This window comes from Prunus dulcis, chromosome 6 (assembly GCF_902201215.1).
Source record: "Prunus dulcis chromosome 6, ALMONDv2, whole genome shotgun sequence".
NCBI lineage: Eukaryota > Viridiplantae > Streptophyta > Magnoliopsida > Rosales > Rosaceae > Prunus > Prunus dulcis.
In genome coordinates, this window is record NC_047655.1 from 19222710 (window position 1) to 19237629 (window position 14920).

A 14920-nucleotide genomic window follows, 5' to 3' on the forward strand; every position below is an offset into this window, starting at 1 on the left:
TGTAGGCAAGGAGGGATTCGAGGGCAGTGTCGGTAGCGAGGGCAACGGGGGCAGTGTGAGGTTTGGCAGAGATGGGATTGTAGGGATTGCCAGTGGTGGCGGTTTTGCTGGTGTGTCCAAAAGGTGGCGAGCTGCTTGGCTCATTTGGGTGCTCGAGACTGCCAATACCACCATGAAAGAGAAAATGAAGCAAAGCTTGGGAAAAGCCATGGTTGAAGTTGAGAGGAGAGTAAAGCTTGAAGGAGGTGGTAAGCAAATCTAATAATTCAAATGTTGTTTCTTGTTGTGAAAAGGAGAGTGTCTCCATTGGCTTTATATAGACAGAAACAATGAGTTTGATGAGTTGTGGTTGGATGAAGTGGGAAAAAGCATTAGTTAGTTTACCTCCCTAACTTATAATTAATTGGTTGCAAATTCAACCCAAGTTAACCAAACAAGAGAGGCTTTTCAAACTCACGCAAACCACAAGTCATCTATATGCCAAATTAAGAGCGAAAAACATATCATGGGCCCGTTTCAATTTGGCTTTTCAAACTCACGCAAAACATACGTCGGGATGTTACTAAGTGAAATGAATTTTAATTTGAATTGATTTTTTTGTGTAGAATATTCTGTATTGAAATTGTTCTAAAATTGTAGACATTGATATGATTAAGGTATTGAATTAGAAAGACCATGCTCAAGTATGGGTTGATTGGACTCAACATTGGTTCTTTTAATTTCACCTACAAGGGTCCCTCAACATTGGTTCTTATTTGAGGGATCCCTCAACTGAAGCGCTCTTTGTCTACGAATTTTTTTTTCAATGATCTAAACCATCTATTTTTTAAGTCCACATTCATAGATCATCCTTACAAAAAATTAGACAAATCGAAAACCGTTTTGACATCCAATTGTGTGGTACAAAATCAATGAATATGGTGCTTTAAGAAAGTACTAAAATTTCAATAACTCAATTGAGTAATCAAATGATATCGGATTCAAGTGATTTTTTATAGAGATAAAATATATATATATATATATATATATATATATACAGTCCCCTTCTATTGAGGAATCCCTCAAATAATTTTATTTAAGGGACACCCTTTAGGGTCCCCTACAAATTTTTTTTTTCAACGATCGAAACCATCTATTTTTTAAGTCTACATTTATAGATCATCGTTGAAAAAAATTAGACAAATCGGAAACTGTTTCGATATCCAATTGTGTCCTACAAAATCAATGAACACGGTACTTCAATAAAGTACTAAAATTTCAATAATTCAATTGAGTGGTCAAATGATATCGGATTCAAGTGATTTTTTTTGTAGAGATGATCTTTGAATGAGTATCTACAAAAGAGACGGTTTGGATTAGTGAAATACAATACAGAGTGGGCCCTACAATGGTATCCCTCAAATAAGCTAATTTGAGGGATCCCTCAATGGAAGCTCTCTATATTGTATTTCACTAATCCCAATCCCTCAAATATCTTTACCCGCTTCAGCAAACAGGAATTTACTGCGTGTTGTGTCAATGAGGAGCTTCAAACTAAGAACATCCACAATCATGCTCCCTATTTCTTAGCTAAAATTTAGCTAAAAACACAAAAGAGCTATTTTAGGAGCTCTCTAAAAAAATTCAACTCCAACCACACTCCCTAAATTGGAGAGTCATAAATGCTTTATTTTTTAAAAAATTTAATTACTAATTTTTCAATAAGATTTTCATATTCAAATAATGAATATTGCCCTCGTACATTTTTTTGTCCAAGGATTGCCCTCTTACTAACTTATGTATAAAAAGGATTAGGGTTTACATAATGTGGCCAGCTTTATTTGGTTTGAGTGTCCCTTGATCTTATTCAGGACGTTCTATTATGTGATTTGTAGAGTCGGGGTCAGACGTGTTGTCCCCCATTGTAATTCTTCGTTTTATCAATAAAATTTCCCTCGTTCCGTCCAACTCCTTATAAGTTCTTCGAAGGTTTGTTAAATTTTCGATGCGAGACATTTCTTTACATCCTTACACACCCTGGCATGTATGGCTAAATTTCAAGTCTAACACATAGATAATACATTATTGGGTGACATTGAGCACGTGATTGTTAGGCCTCACACGTGGGCAATCCTAACTCTAATACCATGAAAGAAGTTGAGAGTCCACCCTAAAATTAAATTGTTAATGGGAAAGTAGCCCAATTCCTTAGAAGCCATTCAAAGGTTTGTTAACTTACCAATGTGACACGTTTCTTCACATCCTCACATTTTGAATATATATTCTAGGTTGGAGTAGAATGATTGGACTCAACATTGGTTCCTTTAATGTGGCTTTGATATATATATATATATATATATATATATATATATATATATATATATATATATATATATATACACACTCTCAGGCTCGCACTAGAAGAGCTCGCAGCCTGCTTATAATCCTTAAAATTTCGTAAGATTTTTGCAAGGCGTGAACATAATTTGAAAATCCAATAAATAAAAAAATTGGGGGCAAATAATCCGAAAAGAACGACATTGCATCTCATTTAAGCAGCAGATCTGTGAAGACTTCCAAAATAACCAGGTAATAACAAATTAAACCAGCTCAAAATAGAAACATCTTAGAGAAGCTTCAGAATGTCAATTCCAGAGGTGCTAAGTTGAGGTGCTCATGCTGCATTGATATTCTACCTAAGGAACACATGGGTGAGAACTGACTTTGTCTGCAATGATGCCTTTAGTAGTTTCACACCCTAAAAATAAAGCAAAACAAAAATGATTGTTAATCTGAATAAAATGACAGTAGAGTTGTGTCAAATTAGCTAGGTTACAACTTAGAGAATTTGTCTCTGGAATAATCCAGCTATAACCAAATAGAATTGAAAGTTCAGATTTATTTAAGCAAACTCAAGAAAATGATGAATTGGTTCACGACTCAAAACCATAGAAAAATTTATGTCTTTAAGCAAACTCGGATTTATTTCCCTACTGTTTCCCTCCTTGATTTATCTATCACAAACAAAGAAATTGAAAATTTTTCAAAGGGCATCAGATGAAAACAAAGATAGAACAGGTATATACAATTAACTATGTATAAATAGTCCCCAAGGGTACAACTTAGAAAGGGAAAACTATCAGATCAAACCCTTCTTTGGAAAACTTATCGAAGATCGTTATGTGTTATCAACTTACCACTTATACAGTGGTGGATCCAGGATTTTTACTCTATAGGGTCAACGTGTAAAAGTTCCTATATTTTTTAGACGAAAATAACTCCAAAAATTAAAATGGTAACACTTGCATTCATAATTTATGGTAAAACACAAACTCCCTTTCATCCATGTCAGTACACATATTCATGTGTTCTACGACTTTAATTGGCTCATGAATATGTTCCTATTTTTGTATCTGTTATAATTTTGAACCTAGTTTGGGTTTAACACACAAGTTTACAGACATGGAAAATCATGATGTATGAGTATCGCATGTCAAACAGCAGCCAATATAGCCTTCATAGGCTAAAATGAAGGTCAAATAGCATGTCCAGAGCCATGTCCACTTTGATCATAATGATAGACAAAGCGGCAGGCCTAGCGTTTAAAAAACAAAAAGGAAGCCAGCGCACGCAGCTGGGCTTAAAGTAGGGCACAGACGGCAGCAACTGGTTGGGGCATTTCGTCGAGCATACGGTGGGCACCCCAGGGTCGCCCACCAACCTCTCATGTCATGGCGTCATCAGCTCTTTCCTAAAATAGAACATGTCTCATGTTCGAATCCCCCTCCCATGTCAATCAAGACAATTCATGAAGGCAAACAATCGAAAAGGAGTGCATAACCTACAGAGGCACAGATAAGATAGAGCACACCGTTAATAAAGAAATTGGTCGACGTACCTCATCCATTCCTAGATGAACCACCTTCTCTTCAAGGACACCAACATCCTTAACACTGAACCGGCTGAGCAAAGTGATACAAGAAATAGTAGACAAGGGCTTCACTTCGAGATCATCCATTATCATGTATGTAACAAGGCCCTTCACATACCCTACCTTGCCAGCACCGGAATAAGTAGCCTGTACCTCACTAGTCGGTGAAGCAACATAAGTAGCGGCGGTGGTCATGGAGTGGTTGCACCCTGGACATATGGCTTTAGGGTCGTCAGCCACATAAGAGCTGCGGTAGTAGCAACTACCATTCGAACAACGGTAGATCGTCTTTGGAGCATCAGATTTGACATCGGTTAACAAACCAAGGAGGTTAGGTCCAGCAGCAACAGGTTCTTTTGGTTTCAGGAGGGTGTCTTTGTTAAGATTGGGCTGCAAATATTCGTCGTTGAGAGTTTCAACGCTCTCATAAAGTTTGCCTAAGCTACCAACCATGGCATCCTTAGAGAGCAGCCTGATGATAGTGCCAGCCGGAAGAGACAGGAGAGTGAAGAGAAAGTCCACAAAGTCCTTACCCGCTTCAGCAAACAGAACTTTATTGCGCGTTGTGTCAATGAGGAGCTTCAAACTAACAGTGCCAGAGTTAGAGGCTGCCATCGGAAAATGAGGAGGAGGCTGCCAGAGTTAGGGCATCTTCATCTCCAATGAAGATTCAAATGGGACAAGTTCTCTCCAATGGGCCGGATTATATGGACCGGACTGGTACTATATTGTGCTTGTGGCATTTGTATTAAAATAAAGGAAATATTTTTTTTTGGGGTCGGTCATTTATTTTCTTTGTATGTTTTGGTAAGAAATTAACTTGGGAATGCAACTGACTATATGGTGTGGAAAATTAGACCATTCATAGCAGGGTCTATCAACATAGTCCATAGACAAATTTTAGGAAGGAATTAAAAAAAAGTTTTTTTATTTAAATCCCGTACTTTTTTTGTTCACTCCAACTTCTAATTTAAATTTTCACAATTTCTAATAAAACTCCACTATCTTTCCAAACTAACCTTAAATACACACCTAGCAGAAAAAAAAATACAAATACAAATGAAAAACTCATCAACCTCACACCCAACACCCCGCTATCAAATGAACCAACGAACTCTTTCAAATTTTCAATGCGATCTCGATATGGACTATACCAATCAAATACTTGGAGGTTGGAATGATTATGTCTAAACAAATGTTTACATATTTGGACCTCTACACAGACCAACATTCATCATTCTTGGCGCATAGAACATCGTAAAGACTTTGAATCTCTACCAACAACATGTTTACGTGGATTTTCAGATCAATTAAAGGAAATGAACAAGTAATTTTTACATGATCATTCGACTGCTGGTAGGATAGCCAGGCACAACACAAGCACAAGATGGACTGTGCTCAGAAAGAAAAGCCGCGGCTATTATTTTTTCAGGAAATAACAGAGCGGTGGGCTCTGTTTTTGGTAACAAAGAGCTATTGACTATCCTTATATGGCTCTTTATTTAACCGCAACAAAAATTACTTGCTTAATTTGAAGAAGAGTGGTGGGGTGTGTATGATGTTATAGGGTTAAGTATTAAGTTGGATGGCCTTTTTTGTCTTTTTACACAATAATAAAACTTAAGAGCTTAATGATTTAAGTATTGGGGTGAACAAAGAAAAGTGTGAGCTTAATGATTTAACTTCAACCTTACTCCTTATCCACCTCCTAAAATAGGGAGATCTCCAGGAGTTCCTAAATTTGAGAAGAGAAATGACTCATCGTGGCTCCCTATAATATAATGTTGGACCAATCACATGGATTTAAAAAATCTTTATAATATTTATGACTCCCTAAACTATGGAGTATGTATGATTGAAGTTCAAATTTTATAGAGAGCTCCTAAAGTAGCTTTTTTGTATTTTTAACTAAATTTTAACTAAAAAATAGAGAGAGCATGATTTGTAGATGCTAGAGGCTAAAGCTAAATAAAGGGGGCAATGAGTCGTGTCGTGTCGGGATAATAAACGTGTCAAGAATGATCAACCCAAAACTGACCCATTTAATAAATGCACCATGTTGGGTTCAAGTTGTCTTAAATAGGTATTAAACAGTTGTTTGGTTAATAACTTGTTTAATAAAAAGTGGTAGCAATTAATAAAAGAACATTGATATGTACAAAGAACCATAAACTTCGATGACCCTTGATTAAATTTCATAACAATTCAAAAAATTAAAAAAAAACAAAGAAACTAGTTGTCCACAGCAAGAGACTTTAGTTTGGCCTTTTGGACATCCTCTCTTGGGTTTTCACTCATTGCTTATTGGGCTTATCACTTGAGCTTCCAAAGATCACTCTCTTAGCAAGAGAGAAACTTGTTTTGTGATCTCCTTGCTTGCGTTTATGATCAGTTCACAATTGTATATCATTTTGTACCCTTCTTGCTTATGATTTGGTTATGTTATTGAGTCAAACGTGTGCTTTTAATCCCTTTTCTGTTTATCATTCAGTTCATTGGGCTCTAGGTAACAATGGTGTCTTTGGATAAGAAAAGATGCAAAATGGTGCAAAAACGAGCAGACTGGGTTAGCAACTCATTTCGGTCTTAACATCTTTCTCCGAACTTGGATTGGCCCAAATAATATGTAGTTAGAAAGATGAGAGTCTGAACTTCAAGATGGACTACTCAAATGCATCAGATAATTAAGTTGAGCCCAATTCGTGAGCCCATATGCACACCAAGCTCAGGATTGCATTTTCCAGTTGTTGAGCCTTGGATACTTTCTTTGAGCCATGTGACTCACCACAGCTTTCCTTGACTTTATACCTGACATGTTGAGCAATTAAGGGAGCAATTAAGGGAGGTCTTTCCTTGACTTTAGACCTGACATGTTGAGCAATTAAGGGAGCAATTAAGGGAGGTCTTTCCTTGACTTTAGACCTGACATGTTGAGCAATTAAGGGAGCAATTAAGGGAGGTGTGTCAGCTACTCAAGTGCAGAGGAGTCACTCCATTCACCAATAATTCACTCCAGCCATCCTATATCACTTCATTCAGCCCAAAATCAGTGAGGACAACTCCAACAAGCCTTCCTTCCATTTCCTACGAATTTGTTCTTTCTCTGCCATCACCAACCACCCAAACTCATCCCAAATCACCTCTTTAGTTGCCATACTCTAGACATGAGAAAGTTCTTGGAGTAGCATTAGACGTGGAGAAGCACCTGGAGAAGCCTTGGAAACCACAAGCAACTTCAGAATTGGGTTTTTCTACTCTTATTGCATTCAATATGTTTTCTCATTTTTGCTTAAGTTTCATTTCCATTATGAGTAGCTAAATTCATAACTAGGGCTATGATGTAACCTAACATGAATATTCTGGGTTTATAAGTTGAAGTTTTGAGTTTCAAGTTTGATTCATGATTCATATTCCTATTCTTTATGCTTATCAGTTAATATGCTTGTTTGGATGATTGATCACCATTAGAACTTGTATATTAGCTACCTTGGTTTGAATCAAGAGTAGACACCATGCTCTGATTTGAATTGAACTATGAATAAGAAAAGTATGTATGGACATTCGACAACAGGAATTAGATACATGCTTGGTTGTTTAAATTGTTCTTCTATGCTTAATGGGTTCCTAATGCTTAATTTAGATTAGACAACAAATGATCAAGTTAGGGAATTAGGAGCACAAGGTTCGGGACCAGACACCATGGCCTAATCATACTTTAGCTAGAATCAATCTTTGAATTCGAATGAGACTTGTCACTTGACTCCTTATAACCCAGAATTGAATTGTTATGGTGAATCGAATGCCCTAGTCTCCCAATCTGTTTTCCAGCCTACAAAAGTACTCTTTGTTATATTTGTTCACCTTGCTTTTGTTTGAAATTTCGTTTTGCCTCATTTGTTCAACAATTACAACCACTCTTGCTTTAAATTCTGTTTTAGACTTAACCTCCTACTTTCTTGAATTTGGTAATCTAAGTACATAACTAATTTTAACTTCTCAGTCCTCGTGGGTACGACCTCGTACTTGTCTTGCTATACTACTAATTGGCCCGTACAATTGCGAGTTAACATTTTAACAACAGTTTACCCGGTTTCTCCAAGGCCTTCAGCTGCTCTTGCAAGTCTTTAGAGTAAACAGCTACCATATCTGATAGCTGTTTATTCTCCTCCTGCAACATTTCAAGATGGAATTGCGTCTCCTTCATATCTTTGCCCTCCCCCTTTTCAATTTTTGGATGACGCTCTGACAATCTTCAACCAAATGTCATTCTGCCACTAACTAAGCTCTTAGCACTTGCACTTCATGAGATTTCACTATAAGGCGATGACCCACACTTGCGACTGATGCTGCACTTTGCACGCTCAATACCATGGCATCCATACTACCCTGTTATCATCCCTTGTTCCCAGAACACAAACATCCCTTGGAGTCACTAAACTCCTCGCAACTCCAATGCCAACATCGTTGTCTATGAGTATTGAATCGTTTATTATAATGGGCCCTCGTGACGAAGCAAAGTAGAGCATCCACACTGGTGCAACCCCAGGTAGGTTCAAATCGAGAGAAATGGGAAGGAAGAAAATTGGCGGAGCTAGGTTTTATTTATTTTTTAATTTTATATATTTATTTATTTATTTTTTCTGAGTTGTGATTTTGTATTTTCCCCTCTTTTCCTTTTATAGACGAACCTTAGCCACTGGCATTCCACCTGTCCCCAAATAATTTATCCCGACATGACATTTCTAAACGAACGTGTTCAGCAAAGTCGTCAGGACTTTTCATGACACCCATAATTTCTGCTTAGGGATTTGCAGGGACCTTGTTATCACCCGGAATTTCTGAAACAACTATCAATCATGTTTCGTCATTACATTAAAAAAAAATCATAACTTTGGGCGTAGAGAAAGAAAAAAGAAAAAAAGAGAGAAGGAAAAGAAAGAAAAAAGAAAGAGAGAAAGGAGAGGAGAGAGAAGAGGGAAAGAAAAGAAAGAAAAAATAAAGGGAGAGAGAAGAAAGGAGAGAAAGAGAAGAATTTTTATTTATTTATAAGTGGTGGGAAGGGATTGACCCAAAAATGACCCGAATTTTAATCGTTTTGAATTTGCTAATTTCTCGTGCAGGTTTCTGATCGTGTCTGAAATTGCCACCCTTGAATATTGGTTCCCATTTACCTTCTATTCTTATTTGGTTCTCGTCTTGAAGCTCTCTCAAGTATCAAGCTCGGATATCTCATTGGGATGGCAATGTGACTATCCCTATCCCCACCTTCATACTCATATTATTCAAAATGGAGATTCCTCATCCCCTCATTCGTTACGAGAACAAATTTCCCACCCTGTCCCATTACAAAATACAAATAAAAATAATTTATGAATGAGGAAAAAAAGTTCGAAACTAAATATACAGCAAAAAACTTTTAGTTTAGATTACATTTTTTTAAATGTATTATTTAATTCAATATATAATATGATATGTGGAACATAAAATTTGGTGAGAGTCTTCGGAAGAGAGACTTAACAATATATTCAAATGAAAAGTAAATAATATATATTCTAAACAGGATGGGTTCGGGTTGGGGATTAAGAGTATTTATAGAATACCATCCCTGCCTCGCCCAAAACATCATATCCGAAAATTTTCCCAAAATCCATCCCCATATCCAATTTCTATCTTTCATACCCGACCTATTAGAGTTAAAGGCCTACGAAGAGCCTAATTTGGGGGAAAAATTGTCATTCATCTGCTTTGCAATCTCTTGCTCAAGGTAATTGTTTGTACCAAAATTGGAAATTTGTCTTGGATAAACTAAGGGATTTTGGTCATTGCACAATACCAATATATGGCTCATTTTTGCTTAAATTATGGCTGGTTCATGAACTAATTCTAGCCAATCCTAGCTGATTGAAGAAAGAAGTTCCTAGCCAAGATGAAGAATTGAGTGGTAGCTTTAAAAAATATATATTGAATGGAGCAATGATGAAGATGTTGGAAAGGGCGGCGCACCAGCAAACAAAGGATAACAAAATAGAATGGAAAGGAAATATAAAATAATGATAGTGCAGTGTTGTAAAATGAACGAGTTATGTGAGAATATTAAGCTGCATGTAAAGTAAATGAGACATAATATTTAACGAGGTTCGGCCATGCCTACGTCCTCGGAGAGCAACATCAGTAACTTTTCACTATGTAAAATAATAGGGCTACATCTTTAGTGTTCACAATCTCACTGGCTCACTGATTTTTCTCTCTGCTCTCTCCTCTCACTCTTCCTCTTTCTTCCTTCTTTGCCGGGACTTTCTTTCTTTCTCATTTGGTGTGCTCTCATCCTTTTTCTGGAGAGATATCTTTTCTACTGATGGAGGTGTCTATTTATAAGCCAAAATATTGGCTGTTCACTCACAAGCATTTGGCTTCACTCGAATGTTTGGCAGACAAGCATCATTATTATTCTTCAATCAATTGGGTAATGGGTTCTACCATTTCGGGCTCCATTATTGACTTTACAACACTCTCCCTTGGAGACCACAAATGATATAACGGCTGCCGCATTCAAATCTTGCTTGAAGAAAACCCAATGAGGTAGAAAACTAATGGAAGGAAGAATAGTACAACAATCAGTGTAGCATACTTCTGGATGCTCCCCCTGATGAATATATCCCCCTAATATCTTCATGACTATCTTTCTAGAGGGAAGATCTTTCGAACTAAGTAAGGGATGTAGCCATCAACAATTCATGTAGTTGACTAAGTAAATATATTTTCAGTGAGCTATCTCTATGTAAATCATAGAAATTTTCAGAGTCAGTGTATCCAACAAAACTTGGGCTATTTGTAAGTTCACTTGAAAAGAATATGCATGTATATGGTGTTTTGCAGAGATAGCATCAAATATGCTTCACATCATCCCAAAGTGGTGGTGATGGAGCTGAGCTTTATCTGAAAAATACAATGTCTAGTCCTGTATACTTTCGGAAAATCATTTAAGTTCCCAAACGGATAATCCACATAAAAATGCTTCAATACTTTCTTAGTATAAGCAAGAATCTTGTTGGCATTATGCTCAACCTTCAAGCCGAGACAAATATTTCTTTAACCCTTCAGGAGTTTTAACCAAGTATTAACTCTTCAGGAGTTCTGATCAATTATCAACTCTTCAGGAGTTGTAATGTGTTGCAACCATATCATAATTAATAAACTCATTGAGGCAATTTATACATATTAGTATTGAGTACAAAATTTGTGCTTCAGGCACATATCCTTCAGAGACTTGCTTCATGCAATTTCAATCCTTCGGGGATTTTATTTAAGGAATTACACTTCATGACACATTATATAGCTTTATATCCATCTATTTGTTCTTCTTGTACATCTTTAGGGAATCGCTTCTGGCGATATGCTCTGTGCATTTAATAACCCTTAAAGATAACATGTTGGTCTCCGTAAATGTGCAATAAGAAGGCACGATTGCATCTGTAAACATGGAGGAACCCAACATTCCTTGTTTATATCAGAAACATTGTGTCATACAAAGTGAGTGCATTCCTCTTTATTCCGAATACCCAAGTATAACTTTCAAGGTTAACATATTTTGGGGTTCGTACTATGGGTTTGTTCCTTCATGTTCACTCTCATCTATATAATGGAATTGCCTTTTTCCATTTTTGGCCAATAATATTGTCGACATTTAATAATAGAACGTGGTTCCAATCAACATAGCCCATTGATGATTTGAGTAGCTACTCCAAAATCAAAAATTGTCATTCATCGATTCGTGATCCCACTATTCTTATGTGCATGCGGATGCATCAATTAGAAGTATTTCTTTGCTTTTGGGTACCCAAGCCACTTCAGGGGGCTTTTATTGTCTCTTTTCAGACAGACATTTCTTATAGGATGGATTATGTGAGAATGTGGATCATAACCTCCAATGGAACGTTATTTTACAGTAGGGCGTGGATAATCTCCATTTAGGGAGTTTGAAATATTTAGAACCCATATATTTGTCATGCTGCAGGCATGCCACAGATTACTACATACATGTCAATAAATTGTCCTTCTGGGACTTTAAACTATATAATTTGCTACGCATTAGGCGTGCACCGTATTAATATTGATATGTTAAAGGATTGTCCTTCTGGGCTCAATCCATATCATTTGCTACACAACAGGCGTGCATCATTTTGATCACTGCTGTAACAAGGTTATGTTCTTAGGGGACTTTAATCTATGCAATGTATTATTAATGTATTCAACTTGCAATCTGTGAAATTTGTATTAATAATTCATAAATACATATCAGAATGATACAAGCCATTCTTCTGGAATGGTCATAATACAAGTTGTTCTTCTAAAACTATCTATAACGCAAGTCATTCTTCTGGAATGGTCCTTTGCATGGCGTTCTTCTGGAATGGCCTTATTTCCCCATTTGTTTACCTTTAAAGAGGTCGTACAAGTATCAAAATAAGAGTACAAGCATGAAATAACACAAGTATTGCTTACATCCTTAGGTCGAAGAAATTTTGCTCAAATATCATTCAAGCTCGTATCAGCTCAGCAAATATAATGTAATGCTTGATGATCCAATTATATCCTACAAGAGCAAAAATCATAATTCTTCTATCTCTGTCAAAAAAATAACCCTCAGTGTTAGGGTCACTACATGGATTTGTTCTTCAGATGTTCTTTCTACAGAAACAAAATCCCTTATGAATAGAGAGTTATAAAAAGAAAGAAAAGATACAAAGAATTGTGACATTGATTGCAAGGTAGGTAAGAAATCAGGGAAGGAAACTAGTGAGGTAACAGAAAATAAATTCTCGTTTCTCCTAGCCTAGAAGAACTTTAGGAGATCAAAGCATGTGGTTATCTTTACAGTTCCTTGATCTAGCTGAAATGTAATCAGGGATAGTCTCGCTTCTTGAATGGATGATTAGAGATAGTCTCGCTTCTCAAGCACATCGAGCGCTCACTAATCGGAAAAATAAGTGGATATTACATCACTATATATGGAGAAAGCTAGAGAAAATTGGAGAAAACTGAATGTATTCTGCAAAGAAAATTTCGTTAGTAACATACTTATACACAAGTTAAAAGAACAGTTTGATCCGGTGAATCTCAAATTAACTACAGAAAATTAGGAAGTGCTCGAGATGGCTTTGGAAAAAGTAACTCCGTGAAATCCGCAAAGCAATATCGGCTAAATCCTTGAAACACTTAAAGTGCCGACAGACATTAATGGAGGTCGCGTGAAGTTTTGGAATTTGAAAAAAAAAAAATGAATATGGGGATCCGAGAAAATATTGGGATCCTGAAAATGTTGCCACATTTCCGTCTATAGATATTGCCTCTGCAAGGCTTGATTTGAGTAACTGCGTTTCAACTCAACTTCCTTCCATTTCCTAAAAACTCTGTTTTTCTAAGACTTTCCTCGAAATCTTTTTTAAAATGGCTTCCTATTCTTCTTGCCCTAAACATTTCGATTTAAATGTTTCCCCCAAAACAACCTGTGACGCCAAAGTCTGGCGTCCATCCTTTGTATCCCAAAATCGTCATCTGACAGTTAATGATTCTGTGATGATGAATGATACGACTGCTGTCATAGTAACTAGAAATTTTTTTACTCCTATGGATGAAATACTGTTAATAAGAAGGTCTGAGGAAAAGGCTATTGATAACTTAATGGCTTTTAGCATTCAGAGTGATGCTTCTGTTTCTAACATGACTGATCATTTGCATGCCAGAGCAAACGAAATTTAGGAGCTGAACACTGAAAATTCGTCTCTTCGGAGAATGCTTCATGAGTCTCAACAAGAGGTTGAAAAACTTAAGAGGAAAATAAAGCCTTGTTGGAACTAGTGAGTTCATACTCCATTGATACACAGACAAGGCTTGACATGCTGCAGATTTCCAATGAAAAGATTCTGGGAGACCACGAGAAGCTCATGGCTCAGCTTAAGAGGCGTCATTCTTTTCCTTCAGAGGCTTCCAGAACATAATGGAATTTTATAGATTTTACAGAGCCTGCTCCTTCCTTGCAGGTGAAGAGAATCTATCTATTGTATGCTCCTTTCCTATTATAATAATTAGGCAAATTCTTAAACTTGCACCTGTGGTTTTCGTGTCTTTTCAAAATGACGGTTTGGAACCTTGCGCCTTATAGGTTCAAATAATCACATGAAATCCCTCAATTTATATATTTCAATGCATGTGAGTCCGGAACTTCTGGCCTGCGCTAAACACGATCTCAGAATTTATTTGCCTTTTTCAAATGGGCATAAAATATAAATTGAGTAAAAGTCATGATAATATTGCAATATAGTAGTGAAGAGCATTAACTACTATATACCCAAAACTTCAGGTTCGGGATTTCTCATTTATTGGGATCCATGGGCTTCGGACCCAGATAATATAATATAACAAAATATGTGGGGAGCCTAAATTCATCATTTGAGGTTTATCCTGATGTTATCCATTTCATGGTGTATTCTTAACAACCAGAATTTACAAGATATATTTCTTCCTTGAGATGTCGATTTTAAATAGAATCGAACTTTATTAGATTCATTATTTTCTTATGCCAAAGAAATATGTGGTGTACCACAATTTGCAATAATACCTCAAGGGTTGTCCATTTAACTGTTGGAACTTCAGGTTCTCAATATTGTCATATTTTGAACTTCAGGCCAAAATCGCATATTTTCATAATATGAACATTTTTATAATTTCCTATACATATTTCGGGACTTTAGGCCCTTACATAATTTTCCATGTTTTAAGGAGCTTCTAGCATCTCATTTAATTGCTCATTCATGAGTTTAAGGAACTAAAGGTTCTCTTTTGTATATAGTGACGATTTACCTAAAATGGTACTATTCATCAGGTCATGAATACGTGTCTATTTATGCGTACAGTACATTTGCCAGTACAGTTATTATTCATGTGTACTGTACTATTAACCAATACGGTACTATTACATTATCAAGGAACTCCAGGTCCTTATTTACATGT

The 14920-nt window shown here is 36.5% G+C and overlaps 1 protein-coding gene across 1 annotated transcript; it reads right to left on the reverse strand.

Annotated features, from left to right (window-relative positions):
* Window positions 1-2500: 2500 nt before the first annotated feature.
* On the reverse strand, window positions 2501-4612 carry LOC117631942. Its single transcript, XM_034365284.1, has 2 exons — window positions 3878-4612; window positions 2501-2737 (listed from the first exon to the last, which is right to left on the reverse strand). Exons 1-2 carry the CDS (start codon window positions 4523-4525, stop codon window positions 2672-2674), a joined length of 714 nt encoding a protein of 237 aa, XP_034221175.1. The 5' UTR covers window positions 4526-4612; the 3' UTR covers window positions 2501-2671.
* Between the last annotated feature and the right edge of the window lie 10308 nt (window positions 4613-14920).

Coding starts and splice junctions, on each gene's coding strand:
- LOC117631942 (XM_034365284.1), bottom strand. CDS start 4,525: ATGGCAGCCTCTAACTCTGGCACTGTTAGTTTGAAGCTCCTCATTGAC. Junction 2,738..3,877: donor TTCATCTAGGAATGGATGAG/GTACGTCGACCA, acceptor CTTTATTTTTAG/GGTGTGAAACTACTAAAGGC.